General features: G+C 40.4%; 1 protein-coding gene across 2 annotated transcripts in view; it reads left to right on the top strand.

The window, feature by feature from the left end:
• The window catches only part of SLC30A6 (solute carrier family 30 member 6), a 34483-nt gene extending 13529 nt beyond the window's left edge, over positions 1-20954 (top strand). For both annotated transcript variants that reach the window (XM_019526733.1, XM_019526734.1), the window contains 10 exons: positions 3077-3142; positions 3743-3823; positions 7054-7089; positions 7648-7742; positions 12794-12842; positions 15041-15160; positions 15437-15539; positions 15889-15936; positions 17073-17141; positions 19694-20954. In XM_019526733.1, the coding sequence (XP_019382278.1) occupies positions 3077-3142; positions 3743-3823; positions 7054-7089; positions 7648-7742; positions 12794-12842; positions 15041-15160; positions 15437-15539; positions 15889-15936; positions 17073-17141; positions 19694-20194 (1168 nt within the window). In that variant the 3' untranslated portion in view covers positions 20195-20954. The remainder of the gene's footprint in view (positions 1-3076; positions 3143-3742; positions 3824-7053; positions 7090-7647; positions 7743-12793; positions 12843-15040; positions 15161-15436; positions 15540-15888; positions 15937-17072; positions 17142-19693) is intronic.
• The last annotated feature ends 5036 nt before the right edge of the window (positions 20955-25990 follow it).

Genomic DNA, 25990 nt, shown 5'->3' with positions numbered 1-25990 from the left:
CCTTATTGTTTCTTTCCCCATCCCATCTACAATGCTGGCATATTCATGTACATGCATCAAAATCAAAATTCGGCTCGAATTGGGTAGAGTGATTTGATTAGTTGATTGAGATAACTGTCCCCGATTTGATTCCGCCAAATCCAAATCTGAAGATTTGATGCTGATTCAGAGAATTGGTGATTCGGCCATAAACACAGCTTTATATGTTTTTTTTTCTACGTATCTCTAGGTACTGGGCGCGGCTCACGAATGCTACAATGCTGGAGTGGATGGAGCATCCCACAGGAACGTGATGGGGGCCTGCATGCTTGGTGGTGAACCTGGAAGTGGACTGGAAGTACTTCCAGTCCACTAACGGGTCCACCAGAGAGCATGTGGGGTGACCCCCCGTACACCCTCCCCATGCCCCCCTGACTAAGTGATCAGCTGCAGGGGGATCCTAGGTGCCCCCTGAGACCCAGGAGGCACCAGTCGCTGAGCCAGGGGGGTGGGTGCGGGGGGAGGTCCCCAGCATGCTCCCTGGTGGACCCAGAAGTGGACTGGAAGTGCTTCTGGTTCACTTCCAGGTCTGCTGCCAACCACACGGGGGAGCCCCCTGCACTCCTGTGGGACACTGCATCTGTCCCACCATCTCCACATTCTCAAGCCGCCTGGTACCTTGAGGTAGAAAAAACATTTTAAGCTGTGTCTGTCTGAATCGCTGAATCTTTCCGAATCTCTCCAAATCAATTTGGAGGGTTCTGATTCGATTCAGAGAGATTAAAGGATCTCCTGGGTTTGATTTGGTTTTGGAGATTTGGCCACCGAACGGGGCCGAATTGAATCGGGGACTGAAGCTTCGCACAGCCCTAGGGAATATGTCCTGTTGTCCCACAGGATGAATGGGTAAGATGTATTTTGCCCATTGAAGCAGATCAGCTGTGGCAGGACACATCCTGGTACAGGTGATCCATGTCATGTGGCAATGTCTGTTTCTAGCCTATAGTCAAACATTTCGTCCGTACTTTCCTGTTTAAATCAGCAAAAACATGGAATCTGACCTTGTAAGCCTTTCTTTTACACGTTTGCAGCAACATCATACAGTTACTATCTTCAGATAATGGAAGACGTAGGCAAGAGAGAGACACTTATGTCTAACGTGTTCCTTAAATAGCCTAAATCCTCTACCAGTTCCCCAGAGTGGGACTCCTTGGTATAGGAAGTGAGCAGGGAGTATTGCCCTTATGTTCCATTCCCCTCCCAGACCAGATCAGCAGGGAGCATACTGGTGTTTGTTTTTGCAAGAGAGTTTGTCTCAGTGGGGAGATCTTCCAGGTGTGAACCTGGAAGACCTTTCTCCTGGAGGGGATGTTTCCCTTGGTAGAGGTTGAATGAACATTAGTAGTTTCTGCTGGGAGAACGGTGATTCTCCTGGTAGAAACATAATGCCTGTATGCAGCCCATGTCTAGTTTCATGTGCATAGTTTGGAAGTCTTAAAAATCTGGAATACATTGTAGTCTCAGACCAAGAAGGAAAAAAAAAAACTTTTGGGCTATTTTAATTTTTTTGTAAAAAAAAAATCAGCATGTACTATACGCACCCAGCATAAGACAACTGATTTTGAAGAAAACTTAATCTTTGAAAAGTAATATAATTGCAAATAGCTCTTAAAATGTACAGTTTTAGGGACCCAGTAACATAAAATGCCCTGAAATACTGATTTATCAAGTGTGATGGGAATGTAGTAGACCTGAACATTTTTCCAACTTGATCACAGAACTCTTTAGAGAATATTGACCTGTCAAGAATAAGCAATGCTCAGTCTTGTTGCAAAAATCTTTCTTTTTCAACTTCTGACCTTCTGGGTTGTTTATAATAAATTAAAATGTTACTGGAAAAAATTATTTTAGTGTGTTGGATATGAACCGTCAGTCACTTCAGCTTGTTTTTCTTCTGTATACTGTGAACTAAGAGCAATGATAAACAGCTTGGATCAAACTGGGAGGGTGTCTCAAGTTGCTTTGGGGAAAAGTTCTGCATCCAGTTTTATTTGATGTTTTAATGATTTGGAGGAAAGAAAAAGTGGTAAACAGTATGTTGCATGAACATTTACAGATGGTATTACTTTGGTGTGCATACCAATACAAACAGAATCCAAAGGGATCTGCAGAGAGAAATAAGTACAGGAAATAAGATTCATCCTTGAAAAATTCAAGCTGATACATCAGGGAGAAAATAATTTGAATCGCATATATTCAGTCCAAGTGAGAAATCCAGTTTGTTTTTGATATTTTCTGTAAGCTTTGAGTAAGATGCAGCCAAAACTACAACTGAAATTCACAACCAAAAATGCAAGTTTGATTTTGGTTATACACTTGCAGCCATCACAGTGTCTGCCTACTCTGGTGCCCAGCCTGCTGCACACAAACTAGGAAAGCCCAACTGTTCTGATTCACATTTCAGACACTTCAAAAATTAATTTGGTTTCCACCTGAGAATCGTAATATAAATCTTGCTTCTATGTTTGTGCATTTAAAAGTATTCACAGACAGCTTTTAGGTGATGCTGACCGTACAGTGGCTCATTACTACTGCACAGTAGCATTGCATCACACTTTGTGCCATGTGACACTACTGCACAGTAGCAATGAGTTACTGCACAGTCAGTATCTTGTGTAGACACAGCCACTGATTTAACATTTAACTTCTGTTTCTTATAGCAGTTTTTGAAGTTGAGGCACCTTTATTGTAGTACTGAATGATGCTGGGGAAGGGTGATGATGTCCATTGTAAATACAGTGCATCTCTGATCATCTCTGTCATAAGGTTATCACTTACTCAACTTGACCTCATTAGGTGTTCCTGTGAAACACATAGCAGAGACTTGGTTCCAAAGTCCTAATCCTGACAGTACTTTCATTGGATTCAAGAAAAACCTTGCTAGTATAACAGCAGGGTTGAATGCATGGTATAATTTAAATGTTACTGAAAGATCCCACTTTGAATTCTGGAAGCTGGAGTACGTTTTGTGTATAAATTATGCTGGCTTAGTAGCTTGAGTTTATCATCTTAACATCAGTGTCCCCTTTTGTTTCAGTTTGATAACATGTCTAATAAGCTACTGGGTAATGATGAAGAAACCTAGCCCAGTCTATTCATTTGGGTAAGTACTGATATGGAGCATTAATTATTTAATGTGCCATGAACAATATTTTGTTAGTAGGCTGACTCAGTTTTTTTGAGTTCCTGAACACATATATAAATATTCGTGTGCATGTTAAAATAGCTTGCTTATCATGAGAATCTTTTTACTTTATTCCTATTAACATATTGCACTGTGCTTGTTCAATATGTATGGTTTGACACTTGTGGTACATAAGGTACATGATATGTAGAATAAACTTCTTTATTTTTTTTTAATCCTAAAATTCAAGGACGTGCAAGGAATTGCAAAACCTAAACAAAAAGTCTCATACTTGAGATATAAAGAAGAGAGGTTGGTAGGGTAGCAAATGGATATTTATGATTGGAATTGTAGTCTGTATTTCCACTGGTTGTCAGATCAATTAATTACCCTTGTTAAACAGATAGTTGGCTTAATAGAACTTAGAAAAAATTCCTTTTCCCAAAAATCTCTGAATCCTCCCCTTCTGTCCCCCACGTGAGAGGGAGAGAGGAGGAGGCAGGCTAATTGCACATGGACCAGGATGAAAGCCCTTTGTATGTGTAGTTCAAAGTTTTTAACTAAATTCTCAAATTTCAGGTTTGAGAGGTTTGAAGTGCTAGCAGTATTTGCATCCACAGTTCTGGCACAGCTAGGAGCTCTTTTTATCCTAAAAGAAAGGTAGGAATATATGCATTCTTTCTTTTATGATGAATTTTTGATGAGAAAATGTTCCATTCAGCTTGAGTAAAGCTTATATATTTTTAAAGTACTGTAAAAGAAAGGGTCATTTTTCAGAAATAGCTCCAGACTTCTTAGACAAAATGGATTTGCAGCAAGGAGTGATGTTGTAGAACCTTATTTCGCTAAATATCCTGATTGCTCTCCACGTGGGCCATGGGAAAATGTATATGAGCAATTTTTAAAGGGAAAAAATTGATAGTACTGTTCATGGCACATTCCAAGAGCTCTCTTAAGGGCCTGATAAACGATATTGTTTGATCATTGTGATCAATCAGGCAATGATGAAAACACAATTTTGTATAATTATTTAACTCCAGTATTTTCAAGCGTTCAGGTGTTAAGTAGCACCTTATTTTCTAAAGTAACTATAGAAGTGGGAAGGTGTGGATTTTTCTATTTTAAATGGGTTAGTAATCCATCAACATTTATGTGTCTCCATGTCAATATTAGATATGCAAATAATTAATTCTAGGCACATGACTTGTTTCAATAAATTTTCAGCATGTTATAAAATGCAGTACTTTTAAGAGGCATGCTAGTTTACTGATGTCAAGTGTTTATGTTCAAAACTTATTTAAGAACCAGTTAAGAAAATAAAATTGCTGAAAATTGGCTATTATGCGTGCACAGCAACTTCTTCCTAAGTGCATAAAGCTATGATACTGGCCTAATGATATCATATTGCAGATTGACCTGTTGCAGGTCATTTACAGAATAGGATGGAATTCTGTTATCCTTCATGTACCTAAATGGCACTTAAAGACAGTTTACTATTTTATTACCCGTGCTGTGTAGAGATGGAAATGTACACATGTATATGAAGCATGCTTAATAGGCTACGCATTTGCCAGGTAAGTGTGTGCACATTGGCAAAGTCCTAGAAAAAGTGAGGAGGAAGACAACATCCTCCCTGCCTAATCAACGCTGCATCTGTTTTAACCCCAGTAGCTGAGTGGTTGGAGCTCTTGGCCAGCAGGCCAAAGAGCTGGTTTCTAAGCCCTTCCCCCTGGCCTCAGGAAGGGTTTGAATCTACATCTCTCTGACTTCCCAGCAAAGTGATGTAGCCAGTAGCCACTGTGCCCCAAGTTAGGCATTACGAAGTCCCTTTTCCAGCACTCCTGAAGCTGAGCTACTGCACCTTGCATTTAATAGTCACTAGATAAGATGGATGGAGACCCACTTCAGTGGAGACGGTTCCAGTGGTCCAGGGTGCCCAGGGCCTTTGTTCCAGTGGAACACCCATCTCACTGAACCACTGCCTGACCTGTGGTGTAGTGGTAAGAGCACTGTGGTGAGAAGTTAGAGACCTGCAGGTTCAACTCTCTTCTGGGTGAGAGAATCCTAGAACTTGGGTCTCCTGTCTCCTGGGTGGGAGACAGTGACCAGAACCCTACCAAAAGCCCAAGAATAGGGTCTGTTCCTTGGGCAGTTGCCAGGCTTTTTGCAGAACAGGGCAAAACTTTGCCCTCTGGTGGTGTTCTCTGTCTGGGACTCCCTGGGAGCCCCCTGAAGTTCTGACTGGCAGTCAGCTTGAGACAGGATAATACAGCTGCAGTGAACCCATCTGCGAGCTGGGACTTTTAAAGGGCTCCTAGGCAACCTGAGACTGGCTTGAGCTGCCTGTTGGGGTGTCCAGGAACTAGAAGCTTTTAAAGGTCTCCTGGGCAGCCCAAGATGGGGAACCACCATAAAAGAGGTGGGACTCAGATCTTGATCAGCTTGTTGGTATAGCAACTTTAATCAGGCAAGCATGTCAGTGGTATGATCCAGCTAGGGGGACTGTACACATAGCACCTGCCCATAGTATTATAAAAAATAGCATCTGCATATAGCTATGTTTTTTTTATCTGACTGTGATCTTGTAATTGACATGCGTTCCCTGGGTATGCATATGCAGCCATGGAGCAACCCAGTCAAACTGAGCACGTGCAGTATATGTGTGCATACTTATGCATTTACACTGCACGGGTGATAGGATCACAAACTGTGGTAAATGCCAGAAAGGCCACTTACAACTGGAAAACTGCCATTTAGATGCACAAAGGTAAAAGAATTCCATCCATACTTTGTGCTCATGTTTAACAAGGCATTGTCCATGACATGCAATGTGTCAAGATGTAGCATTGAATTTTTTTTGCGTTTATGGGATTTAGCAAGTATTGTTAGATAATTTAAATGCAGTCCTGAAGTATCTCTGGAGCTTCTTTAGGGAGCGCTGCCCTCCTGGTTTCAGTGAAGAGGTGAATGCTCAACAGTTTGTGAAATTGGCCCTTCATTTTACTGAGACAAGTTGCATTGCTGTATCTCAGATGACATTTCGAATTAAGATTTAGTTTATTTTGACTGAAACTTGTTTGAAAATATTTCTTTTCATTCCTTCATTTGACAGAAGGGTCTGTTGTAATGAGCTCTGGGGAAAAAATGATTTATATTTTTAAAGTAGCTCTAACAGCTAGATGCCTAGCATAGCCTGGACTGTTTTTAGTAATGGCAATTGCACCGTATCTGGAACAGTACACTTTACTGTTTAACTCTTGTTTTTTCTGAAATTTATCCTAGATTTTCTCTGCCCAGCTGAAGCTTAATCTTGTTTTAGTGCTTGCTGACTGAGAAGAACTGATTTTTATCTTTATTATAATGTTCCTTGTATGTATAGAAGGTTCCAGTAGTGGATCCAGGAATGGAAAAAAAAGGGGTACCCCTCCTGCTGGAGCTGCACATTAGCAGTGAGCTCTGAGCTCACCAGCTGATTGGAGTGGGGTCTGACTGGAGTCCCTGCCATCATTTGTGATTCTGGACTGCTGCTGTTCACCTTTCCCCTCCCTTCTGAATTCAGCAGCAAGAAAAAGTGGGGAGAGGGGACATTGGCAACTGTCACCCCTTGGAGTCCAGATTTATGGAAAGCAGGGGCTCAGGCCAGATCCCATGCTGAGAGTTCACATGTGGCACAGCCAAAAGGAGGGTGCAGCTATGCCATTGCACTGCCTCTGGCTCTGCTGTTGAGAGGGTTACTAGAGTTACCTTCTTTTCTGTAAATTATACCCTAATTCAATTTAGTGAGAGAGAGAGATGGATTAGATGTCCACAAATGAAAAGTTTTCCTTATATTTGTAATTTTTCATGTAATTCTGTTAATATAATTAGAAATTACAATTTATTTCTTGCAGTGCAAAACGGTTTCTGGAACAACCTGAGATACACACGTAAGATGTGATTTTAATGTGTGAAACTATCTTTTTTTCACTTTCCTTATTTTTTCTGGTTCTTAATCTGGCATATATGAATGACTGGCATATCCAACATCAAATTGTGTTTGGTACTTTGGCATTTAAATTCCAAAATGTATGTAAACTTTTATGGTAATAACTTTTTGATCTTTTTAGGTACAGATATAAATGAACCTATAAATGATTGTGTAGCTGAGTAATAGTTACACATTTGTTCCTGATAATTTAGCAAACTTATTAGTTATTTCTTCCATTTTTATTATTTAAGTTTCAGCCTTGAGGGCAAGCAGTTATTTTGAGAATTGTCATCAGCTCATCTTTAACATGCAAAATTCACAAATATTTTCTTAAAATGGTAGAAAGTTGTCTGATATTTTACAGTCAACTAGAATTTATCTTAGTCTTGTTTTTGTCTTGATAGAGAATCTTCAGACAATTGTTCTTTCCAAGGCACCAGCCCTTAATCTTAGTTTAATTTTATATGATAGCATAAGTTGTAAAAAATGAAAATGCATTTCTTTTTCTGTCTTCTAGGGGGCGACTGTTAGTTGGTACTTTTGTGGCTCTTTTTTTCAACTTGTTTACAATGCTTTCCATAAGGAATAAGCCTTTTGCTTATGTCTCTGAAGGTATGTGATGAAAGAACCTATAACAAGAATTAAGGAAAAGGTATCAATGTATTTTTCTCTAGATATGTTTTCTTTGTTAGACATGAACACAGTTACTGTGGTGTCACTTCTGATTTACTGAGTTTAAGCATGGTTAATTACACTATTTTGTTGTGTCTATAGGTTTCAAACAGTACTACACAAACACCAATGAGAGTAATTAAATTTAATTTCAGATATCACCACTATTTTTATGCTAAGATGCGCTTTATTCTTTTGTTTTACCTCCTTTTCTCAACCAGATGTAATCTAACAGGGCTATTAATGGTCCTCTGTAAAAGCTGGAAGGGTTTATTAAAAAAACCCAGAAAAACACAACTCTTCTATATACCACTTCCACCCTGGAATTTTTCCTTTTTTCAGTAGAATCACAACCATTCTCCATAGTTTTCCATAATGCTGAGTGATTGCAGTCATTAGCAAACACTACTTTTTATTTAAAGGCTGCTGCACTATAAAACATTGATTTATTTGGGTGAATGTATCTTTGTTGTTTATGATTTTATATAATACTTTAACATGTTGTAAAAAGTCTGAGTAAATTGAACTAGGAGTTGGAAAATATGTAAGTTCTAATCCAACTTCCTTGACTAAATATTAAACATTCTGCACCTCAGATTTTTCAGCTGTGGAACAGGGGTTATTGTGCTCTGCTTTGAAAAACACAGAATCAGAAAACTTAGGGTTGGGAGGGACCTCAGAAGGCCTAGTCCAGTGGTTCTCAACCGTTTTTGTAGTAGGACCCATTTGTAAACATCAATGGCTAGTCCCGACCCAGAGCCCCTCACTCCTGACTTGCTGCCCCACAGTATGTGGGGCAGGAGGTGGGGGTGTGTGTGGTGGGGTGTATGAGGACCCCAAGTAGCCCATTGCAGGCTGGAACTCTGACACCCTGCGAGGGAAAAGCCATGGTTTCCCACAGTTTTCTCCTTTAAAACAATTCATTTTTAAAGTTTGTTTGCAACCCTTTCATATGTTCTTGTGACACACTTGTAGGATGCAACCCATGGATTGAGAAACGCTGATCTAGTCCACCCCCCTGCTAAAAGCAGGACTATTTCCCAGCTAGATCATCCCAGCCAATCCTTTGTCTAGCCAGGTCTTGAAAACCTCTAAGGATGGAGATTCCACCACCACTTTGGGTACCCCGTTCTAGTACTTTACTGTCCTCCTAGTGAGAGAGTTTTTCCTACCATCTAACTTAAACTTCCCTTGCTGCAACTTGAAACCATTACTTCTTATTCTGTCATCTACCACCACTGAGAACAGTCTAGCTCCATCCTCTTTGGATCCACTCTTCAAAGAATTGAAGGCTTTTATTAACACTCCCACCCAGCATCTTCTTTTCTTCTGATTAAATAAACCCAGTTCCCTCAGCCTCTCCTCAGAAGTCATGGCTCCAGCCCACTTAGCCACTTTTGTTGCCCTCTGCTAGACCCTCTTCAATTTGTCTACATCCTTTCTGTAGCGAGGGGCCCAAAAATGGACACAGTACTCTAGATGTGGTCTCACCAGTGTCAAATAGGAGAAAAGAATCACTTCCCTCCATCTGCTGGCAACACTCCTACTAGTGCAGCTCAGTATGTCGTTAGCCTTCTTGGCAACACAGGTGCACTATTGACTCATATTTAGATTATTGTCCACTGTAATCCCCAAGTCCTTTTCTGCAGAGCTGCTGCTTAGCCAGTCAGGACCCAGCCTGTTCCAGTGAATGGGATTATTCCATCCTAAGCGCGGGACTTTGCACTTGTCCTTATTAACTTGATGAGATTTCTTTTGCTTCAGTCCTCCAATTTGTCTAGGTCTCTTTGAATCATAGTCCTACCCTCCAGTGCAGCTGCTACTACCCCCCAACTTGGTATCCTCTGCAAACTGGCTGAGGGTACGCTTCCTCCCATCTTCCAGATTGTTGCCAGCACTGCCTGCCTTACCCCAGCAGGGTGGGCAGCCGGATGAGCCGTGGCTTGAGCCTGTAGCCCTGGGAGAAGCTGCAGGGGCTGGGGGGAATGATTGGGGAACTGGGTCATCGAACCGGGAGCTGAGGGGAAGCCCCTGTTTATTTCCCCCAGCTCCCAGTTCAATCCCCCAGTTCCCAGTTTGATCCCTCAGCTCCCAATCATTCCTCTCAGCCCCCGCAGTTACTCCTGGGGCTGCCAGCACTGCTTGCCTCACCCTGGCAGGGAGGCAGCCAGGGGAGCCGTGGCTTCTCCTGGGGCTGCTGGCTGAAGCCGTGCCTGCTTCCCTAGCTTTTCCCGCCAGCACTGCCTAGTGCCTGCCTGTACAGTCTCTGGCCAAACCTCCAAATCTCTCTGAAGCAATTCAGAGGCTTCTGATTCAGTTCGGACAGCTTAATGGGACTCCTGATTTGATTTGGATTCGGAGATTTGGCCGCCAAATTAGGCCGAATCTCCTCCAAACTGTATTGGCTACTGAAGTTTCAGACAGCCCTACTACCTACTATCCTTTGAGCCCAATGAGCCAGCCAGTTTTCTATCCACCTTCGAGTCTATTCACCCATCCTGTACTTTCCAAATTTGCTTACAAGAATGTTGTGGGAGACCGTATCAAAAACCTTGCCAAAGTCAAGGTATAGCATGTCTACTGGTCTCCCCACATCCCCAGAGCCAGTCATCTCATCATAGAAGACAATCGGGTTGGTCAGGCATGACTCGCCCTTGGTGAATCCATGCTGACTGTTCCTAATCACTTTCTCCAAGTGCTTAGAAATGGATTCCTTGAGGATCTGCTCCATGATTTTTTTCCAGGGACTTAGGTGACGCTGACCTTTCTATAGTTCCCCATATATCCTTCTTCTTCCCTTTCTTAAAGATAGGCGCTATATTTGCCCTTTTCCAGTTGTCTGGAACCTCTCCTGATTGTGACAAGTTTTCAGAGATAATGGCTAGTAGCTCTGCAGTCAGATTGGCTAGCTCCCTCAGTTCCCTTGGTGCTGTATTATATCAGTTTTAATGTTTTATCAATGCTTATTACTATTTATAATTTGTATCAAAGTATATGTTGAAAGTCAAAACTGTAGTAATGTGAGGCTCAGGTTTAGACCTCTGCTGAGAAGATTGATGAAATCATCATTTTTCCATGAAAATTGAGTTAATTGGCTTAGTAACAAAACCAGAATAGGTAAAGTTCTAGAATGGCTTCTGATACAGAAAATTAAGTTCTTGCTTTTGTCCTTCACAAATAACCGAAGGACAGGCCTGTGATAGTATAAAATGAGGAAATAAGTGGTCATAAATGTTTTTTCCTCCTACACAGTGAGAAAAAAAAACAGGTGAAATATCCATAGGTGTCTGTCTGAAGGATCAAAGGAATCTGCAGACAAGGAGATAATGAAATGTGCTGATGGCAACTATTTTGGCTAGTGAAAGCGAAGGAAAATTGTTGAAGAACTTAAGAGATTTAGTAAAATGATCTTGAGTGTTAAGGTTGGAAATATTACTTAATGGCATATCAAGGCAACATTGAGACAAGTTACTGGAAAGCTATCTACATTTCTCCCACGTGAAGGAACTATTAGGATTCTGTCAAGAAACAAATGCATATTTTCATGGTGTTTCAGTGAAAACATGTGCACAAAGTATACCAGTAGTTAAAGCACATAGAGTTCTCATTTAAAAAGAATGAAAAAGCCCCAGAAGATTACTATGACCACATTGTACCACATATCCTCACTTAAATATTTCATTCAGTCTTGATTATTTGATTTTAAGAAAAGATAAATCTTGGCTTGTGTCTGGCAGTACTATCTTACAGCAGAATTAATGAGTTTACTCCAGCCTAATGTCAATGTCTATACATGAAGTGCTATTTTACTGTGGAGCTAAGTAGTCAGCTCCACAGTAAGCATCTTGCATAGATCGCCCAGTGAATACCATTAGTATAATCCCTTTTTACATGTATTACTAAAGGCAGTATTTTCTTTAGCCCAGGGACTTTGCAGTTTCACTTGAACTTACTGTATTTACTCAAATCCAGTACAAGGTTGTCGTCCTCTGTCCCCCCTCAGTCAGCGTGGGGGAAAAACCAGCCTTGTTTTAGATCTGAGTACCCACCTGGGGCATACAGCAGTTCAGCTCCTGTTTCAGTTCTGGGCCAAAGCCAGAACTGAGCTGCTGCGTGCCTCAGGCTAGGGTGGCTCATGGCAGGGGAGAGGACTCGCGGTGGGGGGAGGCTGGGAAAGACTCCATGGTGGGGGTGTACAAGGAAGATCTGCAGTATGTCACTTGTGGGGGAGTTTGAGGGGAGACCTCTGCAGCCTACCCCCTCCCCTCACCTCTACTGCTTACCTTCTGCTTTGGCTCTGGCCCTGATCCTGACTAGGCCTGGAGCTGCTGTTGCTGCTTCTGCCTGGCTGAGCTGAACCGTGGCCAGGGCTGCTGACTGTGCCAGAACCAAAGCAAACCCACCACAGAAATTAAGCAGTGGTGGAGGCAAGCAAGGGGGTGGGGGCGGGTGAGGAGCAGGGTCAGGCACAGGCAGGGGGGCGGGCACAGGGGCACAAGAGGGGGACATCAGGGGTAGGTATAGGGGCAGGTAAAGGATGTGGGGGGACAGGCAGGGAGGTGAGGGACAGAGGTCTATTCCCTCACTCCCTGCTGCTGCTTCTGTGTCTCAGCAGTTGGGTGGGGGGAATAAATTTAAGATGACCGTTTGATAGTTAGATTCCATATGTGGAAAATTATAAATGTTTTTGTAATTTTCCATGTATAGAATCTAATTATTGGACAGTCGTCTTAAATTTGGAGTTGTCTTGGAGTCCGGTAAATCTGGTAATCCATTTGCATGCATAATATATGATACAAATTTTTACTCAGCCATAGCTCAGAAAAGACAAAATTTCTCTCTTTCTCAAGCAACAAATTAATCCCTTTGATCTCTGGGGTATATGTTGAGATGAGGTCATTCATTCATAGATTACATACCCTTTCTCTAAAGTGTTAAGTGTATATTTAAGATGAGTTTTAATTAAAATTTTGTAATTTGTTTGTGTGCAGCCGCTAGTACAAGTTGGCTTCAGGAGCATGTTGCAGATCTTAGTAGAAGGTGAGGATTCACAGTCTTTTTCATAGTACCTACTACTTAAAATATATTAGTCACTGTTGCATTGTATCAAATTTATATTTAATTATTTCAGACCAATTTAAGCCCCTCTGGGGCTACTAACACACAAGTCAGTGGGGGAGAGGGGGTAACCCCCCAGTAATTAGATTCTATATACAGAAACATTATAAATATGTATAAAACCAGGGTGGTCTTAGATGCAAGTAAATAGAGTGCCATATTTACTAGAATACAAGATGAAGTGTCCTCTCCCTCTTCCCCCACCCCCACTATAATCAGCATTGAGGGGAAAAGCCCCTTGTCTTAAAATCACATATAAGGAAATCTTACTAAATACATTGTCTGTCATTAAACTGTTGGCAAAAGCAGCACATGTTCAACAATGAAAACCAACTATGAAGTTGATTAAATGCAGCCAATACTGAGCTTGACTATAAAATACATGGCCTACACTGGAGAAACATTCTGATAGGAACCTTTTTTTGTCCCTTGAGAAAACGGACAGATATTCCCTCCACAGGGAAGTGGTACCAGGCTTGGAGGGCCAGAGCCAGCCCTGACACCCTCCCGAAACAGTTCACCCAGCATCCCTCTGTTGCCTTCTTTCAGCCCAGGGCATATGATTAGTGTGGCCCTGCCCTCCATGAGGTGAAGCCAGGTGAGGTTGCCCTGTGCCTCATCCATCCGCATATACATTTTTGGTGTCTCTCAGGACTTATGAGAAGAACACCGAGCTCCAGTTGTCAGTGGTGTTTAATTAGCACATGGATCTTTTGTGGGGGTATCTGGAGAATGCATATCCTGAGCAATGCTGAGCTGTGAGGTCACCATGGCTTGAAATGCTGTTGACTCTGGTGGGGCCCAGCCCAAGGAACTATGTGATAAATTGCAAGCTTTCAGCTTTGAACTAACATCATTCATAGTTTGTACTACGTATAAGTAGGTACAAAAATGGTCCTCAAAGTGTATGTATAGAGTACCTGTGCTAAAACTTGCTGCAGTTTCAAAAAAAGTAACGTGCATCAATTCTGGATGAACTGAGTGTATGGGTATTACATGCACATTCCTACAGCTGTGTTTAATTTCAGAGTTACTGTTTTCAAATTTTCTCCTCAGTTATGTGCTCAGGGAGAACAGGGTCTGACAGTAAGGAGAGGGGGAAGAGTTTGCCAGAGGAAAAAATTGGGGGAAGCAGAGAGCAACAGGCCTACCTGACCCCCCTTCCCCGCCGATCTATATCCCTGCTGTAGCAGTGGAAGGGGACAAACTCAAGGCAAACCTCCAATAATTAGATTCCATACCTGGAAATTATAACAAATTTATACATTTTCCATATATCAAATCTAATTACTGGGGGGTGGTCGTCTTGTAATAATGTCTTCTATTAGAGTAATTGTGGTAATATGAAAATAAGGTAATACAAACTGCTAAACCATGTTGTGTAACATCTTAGACACACTACAAAACCCTTGTGTTCCCTAGGGCATTTCAGGTGTGGGATGAACAATGAGCTACGAGGTGCAACTGAAGGAGTGTTGTAATCATAAAGGGAAGTGCAAAGCACTTAAGGCATTAACAAAGCATCTCTAGACTAGTTCCTGGAGAATTGGTAGTTGCATCTAAAAAACATTACAGGTAGTAGAGTGCAGAGAAGAGCAATAAGGGTTTTTTATGGGGTGGCTGCTAATTTTTATTGGGAAAAACACAAAGCTTACGACTTTCACATGCACAGATTTTTTTTTAAATTTTTTTTTAACTGAAAAGGTGCAATGCAGGGTTGCAGTTTAAATATAGAAAAGCATTTTCTGATCAGTTATTTTAGTGTACTTTATTGAATATTGTCTTCAGTTTCTCCTTGTAAGACTAGAAACTTTTTAAACTCTGTTTTGAGTATTAGTATTAAGTGCAAAAGCTTTGCAAGTTGGATGCACAAAGCACTTGATTTCAGATGGTGAGATTTAGACGTGAGTAATCTTTGTGGTCTACAAAAAAGATTATTTAGCTTCCAGCAGGAATGAAAATGCTGAAACCAGTCAGTTACGTCACTAAGTTTGTACAAGCCCCAAAGTGGATGTGTTATTGATTGTTGAAATAGTGGGGTGTAACTTTCTTTAATTATTGTTTTCCAGCACCTATGATAAATAGTTATCTGACAGTCATTTTTCTCTGTTTTATTGCAGTCTCTGTGGAATCATTCCAGGGTTGAGCAGCATTTTCCTTCCACGAATGAATCCTTTTGTATTGATTGATCTTGCTGGGGCTTTAGCTCTTTGCATCACGTATATGTTAATTGAAATCAAGTACGTATGATCATTGTTTACATTAAATATTATATGTATTTTGGTTTCTAATTCAGGGAAATCTTTTAGATTTAGAAACATTGGCCATTGGAGTTGTAAGCTGAATTTTGCTTCTATAGCTTTTGGATAAGTTTGGTTTGTAGAGATGTGTGTTTCAGATGCACAAATTTGCCAAGTTTCTCTATCCTGTTGTACAGCAGTAGCCATTTAAAAGAAAACCTTTGCAGATAGCTTAAGAAACAGAAACAAGATTCAGAGTTTCCTTTTTTTCCCCAGCAATTATTTTGCTATAGATACAGCCTCTGCAGTAGCTATTGCTTTGATGACCTTTGGCACCATGTATCCTATGAGTGTGTACAGTGGAAAAGTATTACTTCAGGTGAGACAATGCCACAAAATGTGTTAATTTTACATTTTTAAATGTATGTTTGACTTTTACATTTGCTAGTGTCTGTGTTTAAGGTGATTAAGTGTTTAAATGAAAAAGGTTCAGAGAGAAATCACCTGTGGTTAGACTCCAAAGGAATTTCTAAATCAAAACACATATATATCACGGAATCATTGCAGTTTACTATACATACATGGATATTAAAATATCCAGAGCTATATTTAATATTTTTGTTGACTGTAAAGACAACAAAAAAGCAGACGATAAAGTTAGGAATTTTTAAGATAAAGCCAATTAAATATCTGCTTCTTTCTTGTAACTTTCTTTTGGCCTTTTTCAGACTACCCCACCTCATGTGATTGGTCAGCTAGATAAACTTCTTAGAGAGGTAAGTTAAGCATGTATCATGTTAAAGAAGGTGCACGGCTAAGAACTTCAGTACAAAGGCCAAGTGTGTACAAAGGGCACATAAAAATAAATTTTGATTACCAAAGAAATTTTTGTTTGCTTTTGCTATATATGAGAAATATGCAACTTGCAATCCTAAATATCATTTTGATGCCTGGAGTGGCATCAAAGGCTTGTAAGTCTTAGAAAATGATCTGTACCAATCTATAAACAGTGTGAACCACTTAAGGTATTTGTGGGTGAAACGTGCGAAACTGTTTGCCAAATCCTGTTGATTTCTATATTGAAGGTATTGATTAAATCATTTTACATTTGATGGCTCATTTGCTTAGTTTCTTGTATCTCATTAAAGGCCATTACCTTATTCCTTAATGAGGTGTGCTCAGCAGGGGCCTGGCTATAGGCATCTCATTGTGACTTGTATTGTTATTCAGAGTGCCAGCAGACACATGGAGTAACCCAAGGTACTTAGCTGCAACAGCAGACAAGGGAAGTTGCTCAGCCGCAGAGTTTAAAGGATTAGCTGACCACTGCATACGTTGGGCAATTTTGTGGATACTAACTGAGCTTGCTGTGCAGCTTAAAATGTGCCTTCTAGCAATTTTTGAATTATTGTTGGTAGGGTTTGAAGAGGGCTTTTTAAAGGAAGGCCAAGGAAGGGAGTTTTATTTATAATGCAGGAAATATTTGATAAAATGATAAAAGATTTTTTTTTGTGATTTCTTAGTTGATCTAATAAAAGGTATCATTTCTGGACCAGGAGTTCTAGAGTTTTTGCATTTCTTTTGATAAAATGACAGCATTTCATCTAAATGCTTACAACAGAGAGCTTTGACTGCTTAAAACATTTGCTGTACAAATCTAATAACTTTATTCATTTGCTCATAGCCTAAATGCATTAGCTATAACTGTATTGAGCTGGTTAGATGATTTGCAGTAAAACCCCTTCAGAAAATTTAGTCGAGGGGAAGGTCAAGAATATTTAAAAAGTGCTCAGCAGGCCCACTACTTTATTGAATACACATTTCTGAAAGACTGAAAGCAGTTAATCCTGTTTAATAATGCAGTTGTCCTATTTAATGATTAATTTTACCCTCTGTTTATGTCTTCAATTAGGTTTCTACTTTGGATGGTGTTCTGGAGGTTCGAAATGAACATTTCTGGACATTGGGCTTTGGTACTTTGGTATGTTGCCTTTTACTCATAAAAAGGGAATGTCAGTCACTATTTTTAATTCTTTAGTTAAATATGAACAAATAAATGTGATCTCTTCTGTATTTTACATGGAATGTAGGAATTCCGGTGCCATAAAATACTGCTTTTCCCTTTGTTGTAAAATAAAATGAGTGGACTTTTTTCATTGGGGCATGTTTCTGAAACTTGAGATCTTCACCTCCACCCCCATCTTAAACAGGATGCAGTTTTTGGTTGTGCATACAGAGGTGTTATACCACAGGTCTGTGTGTCATGGTTGTAGAGGCAGTTGACATCTGAGAGAGAACAGCAGTAGTTATTTTGCATGTTTTTCAACCAGGCTTCTTACTCTAGGATAGATCACTTGTTGGTTCTTATAATGCTTTTTCCCTTAAATTGTGGTTTTCTTCCATGACTAAACAGTGATTCCAACTTTCTGGTTTTGCAGTATATTAGAGCTGAATTATCTTAGTACTGTACCGTAATATTTATGGCAACTATTTTGGATTCTTAAAACATTTCTACCAAATATCAGAAGTGCTGAAGTCCTGAAATAAAATTAAGGGAATCTCCTGAAGGCTGTTTTCTATGGGGATGTGACTTTTCTGAGAAAACAAATTAAAACTCAGCTTTAAGAAATGAAAAGGAAACCATGGTCTTTTCAGCCAGACCATGCATTTTATAGCAGTCCTGAAGCATAAGTACAATTGTTCTCCTAATTAGCAGCACTAACTTCCTAAATGGAAGCAGTGACCTTCAGACTTCATAAATGGAAAGTACAGAATTTATTAAAGATGTCTATCAATTGTCTTTTTCTATGACATAAAATGGATATATAAAAATACACTTAGATGCCAAAGTTTAGGGGATCAGACGCATGGTAATAACCAGGGGAGTAAGTATAGTTTCATAGTTTCTAGGGTTGGAAGGGACCTGAGAAGATTATCTAGTCCGACCCCCTGCCATGGCAGGAAAGAGTAGTGGGGTTAAACGACCCCAGCAAGGTGTTCATCTAACCTCTTCTTAAAAACCCCCAGGGTAGGAGCCTGCACCAGCTCCCTTGGAAGTTGGTTCCAGACCCTAGCTGCCCTGACCGTGAAATAGCGCCTTCTGATGTCTAACCTAAACCTACCCTCTGCTAGCTTGTGACCGTTGTTCCTGGTCACTCCTGGCTGTGCTCGGGGGAACAGTGACTCCCCCAATGCCTTCTGATCCCCCCTGACCAGTTTGTAACAGGCCACAAGATCCCCCCTCAGCCTTCTCTTGTGGAGGCTGAACAGGTTCAGGTCCCGTAGTCTCTCCTCATAGGGCCTGCCCTGTAGTCCCTATTTTTAAACCTTTTCCCCCTTGTATTCTTGTGGTATGTCATCTCCTGAGGGATCCTTTCTTTGGCCAAAGTTAATTTACTCCGATTGGCTATAAAGAAAAGGGGGACCTTGGAGTTACCCATTATGTTATCTGAAATGCTGGATGAATCAAACAACATCCCTGGATATAATTGGTTCTCCACAAGTGTTTACAAAGCATTTGTAGGTTTAAAGGTTGCCCATTATATCCTGCTATAGAAACTAGATTGCTTTATAAGACTCATAGGATTTGTAAAATAAAATAAAATAAAAATCTGTGTTTTTGCCATCAAAATGAAAACAGCTGTCAATACCCCCTTCTAAGCCAACTGCTTGATTTTCTTTGCATTCTAAAGGCACAGAAGGAACAGAAATTTACTTTCACTTACCACTCCTGCAACTAACTAATGTTGCAGATTGGTGATATTAAGGTGTGGACGGTCAGATTACAACCAATAGCCTGTGTGCTTTAGGCATGGAGCTCTATTTTACCAGTGGCAGTGTTGCTCTTCCTACAAGGGGGCAGGTGACTGAAGCTTGTCAATTACAGCTGTTCCTGATAGCATTCAGCAATGGCTCTGTGGTATATTTTGTATGCTCAGTGCTTTGAGTCAGCGTGTGCTTGTTTTCCTCCCCTCTGTGCTTGCTCATATGATTTTTATAACTGCTGCCCTCATTGCTGCCCACCATAAATTATATTAGCAGCTAATTGACTAATGTTCTTAAGAATTTCCCTTTACAAAAATGTCTCTTGATAGTGAAGTCACTTAATGTGGTTCAATTTACTCTGAGTAAGGAGTAGAGCTGATGAGTAGGCCTTATCCCACTGATTCTCAGCCAGGATGCTGAGAGACCCTTTTAAGGGTAATTTGCAACATTAGCACAGTTTGGTTTGCAGACACCTACGCATGATTCACAAGACAAACAGAGAGATTTCAAAAAGGAATCCAGAGTTTCAAAAACATTCTGAGCTATTGTGGTGTTTGAGTTGGTCTACTGTTTTGCTGCACTCAAGAAATGAGTGTAATCTAAGAGCTGGCACTTTCCAAGGGTTTCTTCAGTGTAAAAAGTTTGAGAACTACTGCCTTAGATTGTGCACAGTAAGACGTTTAGCTCCACTTATAGTTAAAATACTGAAAGAAAATTAGATTAATTACCTGAAGGACTCTTCACAGACTCTTTTTTTTCACTTTCTAGGCTGGATCAGTACACGTGCGCATTCGGAGAGATGCCAATGAACAAATGGTTCTTGCTCATGTGACTAATCGGCTGTATACCCTCGTGTCTACTCTGACTGTTCAGATTTTCAAAGATGATTGGATCAGACCAACTTTATCATCTGGGCCTCTTGCAAACAATATACTGAGCCTTTCAGATCATCATATTATTCCAATGCCACCTTTAAAGGCTGCTGATAATTTGAGCCCTGTTACATCAACACCAGCTAAACCTAGCAGCCCACCTCCAGAATTTTCTTTCAACACACCAGGCAAAAATATGAATCCAGTTATTCTTCTGAACACTCAGACAAGGCCCTATGGATTAGGCTTCAATCATGGATCTGGACCATACAGTCATATGTTCAATCCAGGATTTGGAGTACCAGGAATGGGAGCAGCTCAAGGATTCCGGACTGGTTTTACAAATGTTCCAAATAGATATGGAACTAATGCGAAAGGGCAACCCAGACCACAATAAACTCCATTTTTCATTATTTATTGTACTGAAGGCTATTGACTTCTCAGTTGTTTTTCTTTTATTGCCCAATTTTTATAAAATATTAGAGCATTCTCTAAATGACTGGGAACAATTGCATTGTTCATATTCATAAAACAATTGAAATGCATTTACTTTTTTTACACTAATCTATATGATGCTGCAAGTATTCTACAAGCTTGTGAAATTTTAGATACATTTTATAGTTACTGAGTTTATTCCTATTCAGTTTTTCTATTCATGTTTCTCCCACTCCCTCCTCCCCATACCGTATCAAAATACAGCATTATCATAGCTCCGCGAGAGCAAAACTGTGAATGAGTAGCATCCTTTCCTTCAACTGAGAATTGTTTCTGAATTGTTTCCTGATTGGTGACCAGTTAAGAGAATGGGGAATGTTGCTGTTCCAAACAAGTTTTTATTATATTTCTTTGACCACTATGTAATAAACCTTTGGCAAAGTTGCAGCTAGTTTCTCCTTCACTGGAGAAGTCTGTCCTTTTTTTTTTTAATCAACACATTTTATTGGACATCTTGAGGACAAACTTCAATTTTTTAAATTCTAATTGGCCGTGTGTTCATTTTATATTTATTATTGATTTGTATTATTGACATACAAAGGGTTCAAACAACTGTTTTTAGTTGTAATAGTTCCATATTCACTTCTGTATTTTTTTTTTTTTTTTTGGTTTAACTGCAAAATTCCTTGGCAATATACTTGGAAATAAAATACTGAAAACTGCCATTTCTAGGGGCACCTCGTTCTTAACTGCTGTCAGTCCTGTTTAAAGTATATACAGATGGCCTTATCTCTCATTAAGCTTGCTACCTCATCCTTAAGTTGGCTGCAGATACCTTTTGATTTGATTGCTGACTTTGTTTCTCCTGTAGAATTTAAGGAAAATAATTCAGCACTTAAACAATAAAGATGAACAGGATGCATTTCAGAGATGCACAGATAGATAATGCAGTGCACTGCAATGGGTACTTGGCTTTCTTGGTACTGAGGGTGCAGTGTGCGTGTGTGGTATTATTTTTGTAATATATATCCAGATAGACATATTTCTAGAGGGGTCCTAGAGTGGCTTTTGTTGGAGTTTCTTCCCCCTACTCCTTTTTTCTTCTCCTTTGCTATAGTTCTTCATACAAAACAAAATCTGGCAACATTGCTTTTTTCTGTTGTTTTTTCCCCAGCTTTCTATAAGATCTACACCAGGCTCCTTTCCAGTGCCTTCTATATCTTTTAGTTGACACACTGTTCCAATTGTCTGCCTTGCCACTTAGCATGCCTTGCAGTTATTTATGCATAGATTGTAAGGCTGGAAGGGTCCTTGGATTTAACTTGGATGTTCACCAAATCCAATACAATGATGGGATGATAATATAAAAACTGATCAGGAAGGGACAGGCAAAGATTGTGACAAGGTGTGGAAAGAGATTGCACACAATAAGAGGAAATAACCACCTTAACTAAGGTCTTCTATAGGCCCTCTAAGCCTGTGAGATGAGAAAGAGGAAGAGTTCAGTGTGCTGGATACACACCTTGCTGGAGTTATTTGACCCCAGCAGTCTTTCCTGCCCAGAGCAGGGGGGCTGGACCCAATGATTTCACAAGGTCCCTTCCAGGCCTCAACTTCTGTAAATCTGTGAAATCAATCCACCCATCCACACTAAGTTACCAGGCACCAGTCACTGTAGCATCTCAGTGAGATGCTGAGATATATTAAGATGTTTTCTGGAGGTATTTGACTGATGGGTGAGGCTTTTTCTTGTAGACCTAGGTTGAGAGAAGGGAGAGAGATGCTAGAGTCCTCCTGACTATGCATTTGATCCAATAAGAGATTTCCAGCTCCCTGCCCTTGTTTGTATATTCTTGTGTGGAACAACGTGTTCACCCTGCTAAGTTGAGAGAGGAACAACACGTGTGTGTTAATCAGCACATGGATTCTGAGATTTCTGTCTCCATGCACTACTTGTGGAGTCTTGTTGTTATTCTCAAAGACCACTTCCTCCTTGTCTCTACCCACGTCACTTCACTCTGAGGTTTGGATGAGGGTTTCCCCTCTTTAAGAACCACAGGCTGAATGCTGATACTGATTTTCTGACACTATAATCTACCTGATTCCTGAATATTTATTTTTTTCCTACTTACAACCAATACTAATGACTTCCCTTGCTTTTGATGGGACTTGATCTGCCAGTAATCCGCTTCTTCTGCTAATTATTTGTCTGCTACCCCTGGGGAATTTCCCTCCCTCCTCCGTTTTCACAGTTCTACTTTCGACTCTTTACTTTTGCTGTGTTTGCTTGCTTTCCTCCTCAGATCTGATGAAGAATGTCTTGCATTCAAAAGCTTTTCTGACTTTTTATTCCAACCATGCAGTTGGTTCAATAAAAGATACACCAAAGAAATCCTGGCTTTCCACTAAGAACAAGACAGCACTCTGCGTGATAGCATTTTGGTGAGACTACATGTGATCTGGGAACCACATGCTGAGAATCACAGATATACAACTTACTCAAGTAAGTTTACAAGTAGGGATCTAATACTGTTCCTAGTAGATGAATGATCAACTCACTGCAGTACTGTGTCAATGCGTGACAGAATATGGAAAACCATTGTAACAAATGCTAGTTCTTAATTTGAATTGCTGGTTCTCAGTTCTAGTACTTAATTCCAAGTACTGAATATCTTCATCTAGAAGCACCAAATGGTTCAGTAATAGCCTTTTGTTTAGTAACTGCCTTTTAGAATACAGTTTTAATAGAAACTGCCCTCAGTGAGCAGGCAGGTTTTATGAGATGTTTGGGCTTGTTCCTTGTACTTGCAGGTGAAGGTTTCAAATAGCAACTTTGGGGATTCTTTGCTTTAATTGAATACCTGGAAATGAGGGAACTAGACTGAATGGTTGACTCTAGAAGATTCTTCCTGGTCCTATGTTCCTATGAAATTCACCTCAGTAGAGAGGTTTTAAAAACATCCTCTGCCTCTTGTACGTCCTGAGCTATTTCACCTGCAATAGAACAGCTGCAGCAACTTAATATGATTTTTCCAGGATAGTACTTTTATTAATCTCTCCCTCTATTATTGTGAAATGTATTTCTGTTTTATTTATCATATATCCCCACTTCTTAAAAGATGCACTTTAAGTGAAGCTGCCTTTCATTAAAGATGGAAGGGGAAATCAGGATCTGCAGCTTTCCATTGGGACAAGCCAATATGTTCAGAAGGTTTCCAAGCATGTAATGCTATTGTGTTCAAAAAGTGTTTCTGAAGTGATCGTGTATATGATGGAAATGGGTACGTTCTTCAGCTGATCTACCACTGGAACATTTTCACAATATTTGAAAGATCAGGATAGATGTTAAAAAAAGATTAATTTTTTTCCCATCCTTACAATTCCATTATATAAGGAAAAAATTTTTTTTCAGATAAATTGTTTACAGAATTCTACAGTTGCATTTTCACATGTTAATGTTTGAATCACTGACTCACATGCAGGGTTTCTACCTTTATAATGAACCATGCATGTTATTAGCTGAGCTATTGAAATGAAATTAGCTCTGTACTAATTCATAAGGCTCCTTAGAAGGCTGCTATAAATAACTCCTTATGACACTCTTTTTGTCAAAAGGATTTTTGTTGCTCTTTTACCTGTGCTTACCTGTATTTCAGGCTTTACTATTATGTGGTCTGTTGCACTCTCAAATGTTTGTCTGAATTAAGTGAGAAAGGGTTAATTTTGTTTCTGCTCTTCTGGCCATCAGCCTGGGCACCCAGTGCTCAACTCCCTGTAACACGCAAGTCTTTAGAGGCTGAGATTATTCTGCCTACTAGAGGACTCAGAATGGGTCAACCAGTTACCTATTGCAAAAGCAGTCTTGCAGGACAGTGATTGCTGCAATGGAAGTGAAGAAAATTGTAGGGCCTTTGTAGACTAGCAGAGTTTACAGTAATGATATGTAATGTAAGCATATCAACTGTAAACTGTTGGGGGACAGGGGCAGTCTTGGTGTGTGGGTACAGTGCATACACAGCACAATAAGCTTCTGGTTCATAACTGGAGCTCCTGGCTGCTGCCACGATAGAAATGGGTGACGCATGTCTTACAAAAATGTAAGACAACCTTTGTTCAGTTTTCCACACCCACCTCTACAAAGAATCTTGGATACCTGTGTGCCCCTTCTGGAATAGAAAAGGCAAGAACTACCATATTTAGCTAACGGACTGGTGACAGCTCTAGGTGAAGAAGTAGGTCCAAGCATTAGCATGCTCCCACTACATACAGAAAGGGAGTACTGCCTTGGATCCAAAGCCCAGGTCATTCCTTTAACATAGTCTTAACTGACATAATATGCTCATAATTTTGAGATTCTCAACCAAGGTGCTGTGATGTACTCTTAAGGGTGTTGCACAGTATTAGCATTGTTATCCGTGCAACCTACACATAATTCATAAGGCAACCCCAGAGATTTCAGATAGGAATTCATAATAATCATAATAAAGCATTCTGCCCTGCCTTAATCTTTCTGAGTTCCTTGCAGCAGAAGAATTGCTCTGTTATTTTTGTCATGGCCAAGAAATGTGTGAAAACTAAGGGCTGGCATTTCCCAAGGGGTATCTTGAATCTAAAAAGGTTGAGAATTGTTGTTTTCATCTCACTATCCACTGTTGAGCCCAATGCCTTGAGGGTCCATTCTCATAATCTGCATCCTGAGGTAGTGTTATCTGGTAGCCCAGATTTTCATCTACTCAATGTTGTACCTCTCCTAGATGGACCAGTGAGGCCATATATTGCACTGAGCCTTTAGCTCAGGGATGGGCAATTATTTCAGGCAGAGGGCCGCTTACTGAGTTTTGGCAAGCCATCGAGCACCACATGACAGGCATCCCAGGATAGATAAGTATTAATTTTCTAAAATTTTAGGGGCCCCATGGGCCAGATAGAATGGCCTGGTGGGCCACATCCGGCCCATGGGCTGCATTTTGCCCACCCCTGCTTTAGCTTGTCAGTTACTTGAAGGATCTCTCTAAGGCTGTGTCTTTAGCTGACATACAGGCTCCTATTTTTCAAAATCATAAGGCTTTTATTCCTTTTCCTTTCAGCAGCTGTCCCTTGCTAACTGTACGACGCACCATCTCCATCTCCGTTTCTGACGGCTTCCTTATATAATTCCAGGTAAGCCTCTTTTGATGAGCTTTAAAGCCTACATGTAGTTTCAAAAGGTTTCTGTTTTCTTTTGAGCCCAGAGTAGTGATGCTTCATTTTCCAGGAGGGTCTTTGAACCTTCTTGTCATGGGAACCAGTATCATCATTCCTGGAGCTGAGCAATCGCAACTCACTGACGTCAATGAGGACTGCATGTGTTCAATGACCTTCAAGCTCAGGCCCTGAATGAGGAGTCCGAGACACAGTAAACACCAATTATCTCCAAAAGAAATCTCAGACTGTGATTTCAGTTAGCAGGCATGGGGATAACAAGTGTTACAATTCTCTGATAAAATCACTGATAACAGTGGTGACCTCCAAATACTACGTAATGGCTTCTTGCGAGTCAATCTTCAGATTGGAATAATATGGCTGAGTTATAGTGCAAAACAATTAATATACCTGAAACAATTTCTAAATGACACCAGTCGTATATTTTAGATTTCATAGACATTAGGGCTGGAAGGGACCTCGCATAAGCATCGGGTCCAGCCCCCTGCCCAAGGGGCAGGAGGTCAGCTGGGGTCAGATCACCACAGCAAGATAAGCATCCAGGCGTTTCTTAAAG

The sequence above is a fragment of the Gavialis gangeticus genome, unplaced genomic scaffold (assembly GCF_001723915.1).
Source record: "Gavialis gangeticus isolate Ggan-Ray unplaced genomic scaffold, GavGan_comp1, whole genome shotgun sequence".
NCBI classification, from domain to species: Eukaryota; Metazoa; Chordata; order Crocodylia; family Gavialidae; genus Gavialis; species Gavialis gangeticus.
This window is presented reverse-complemented; position numbering and strand designations above follow the sequence as displayed.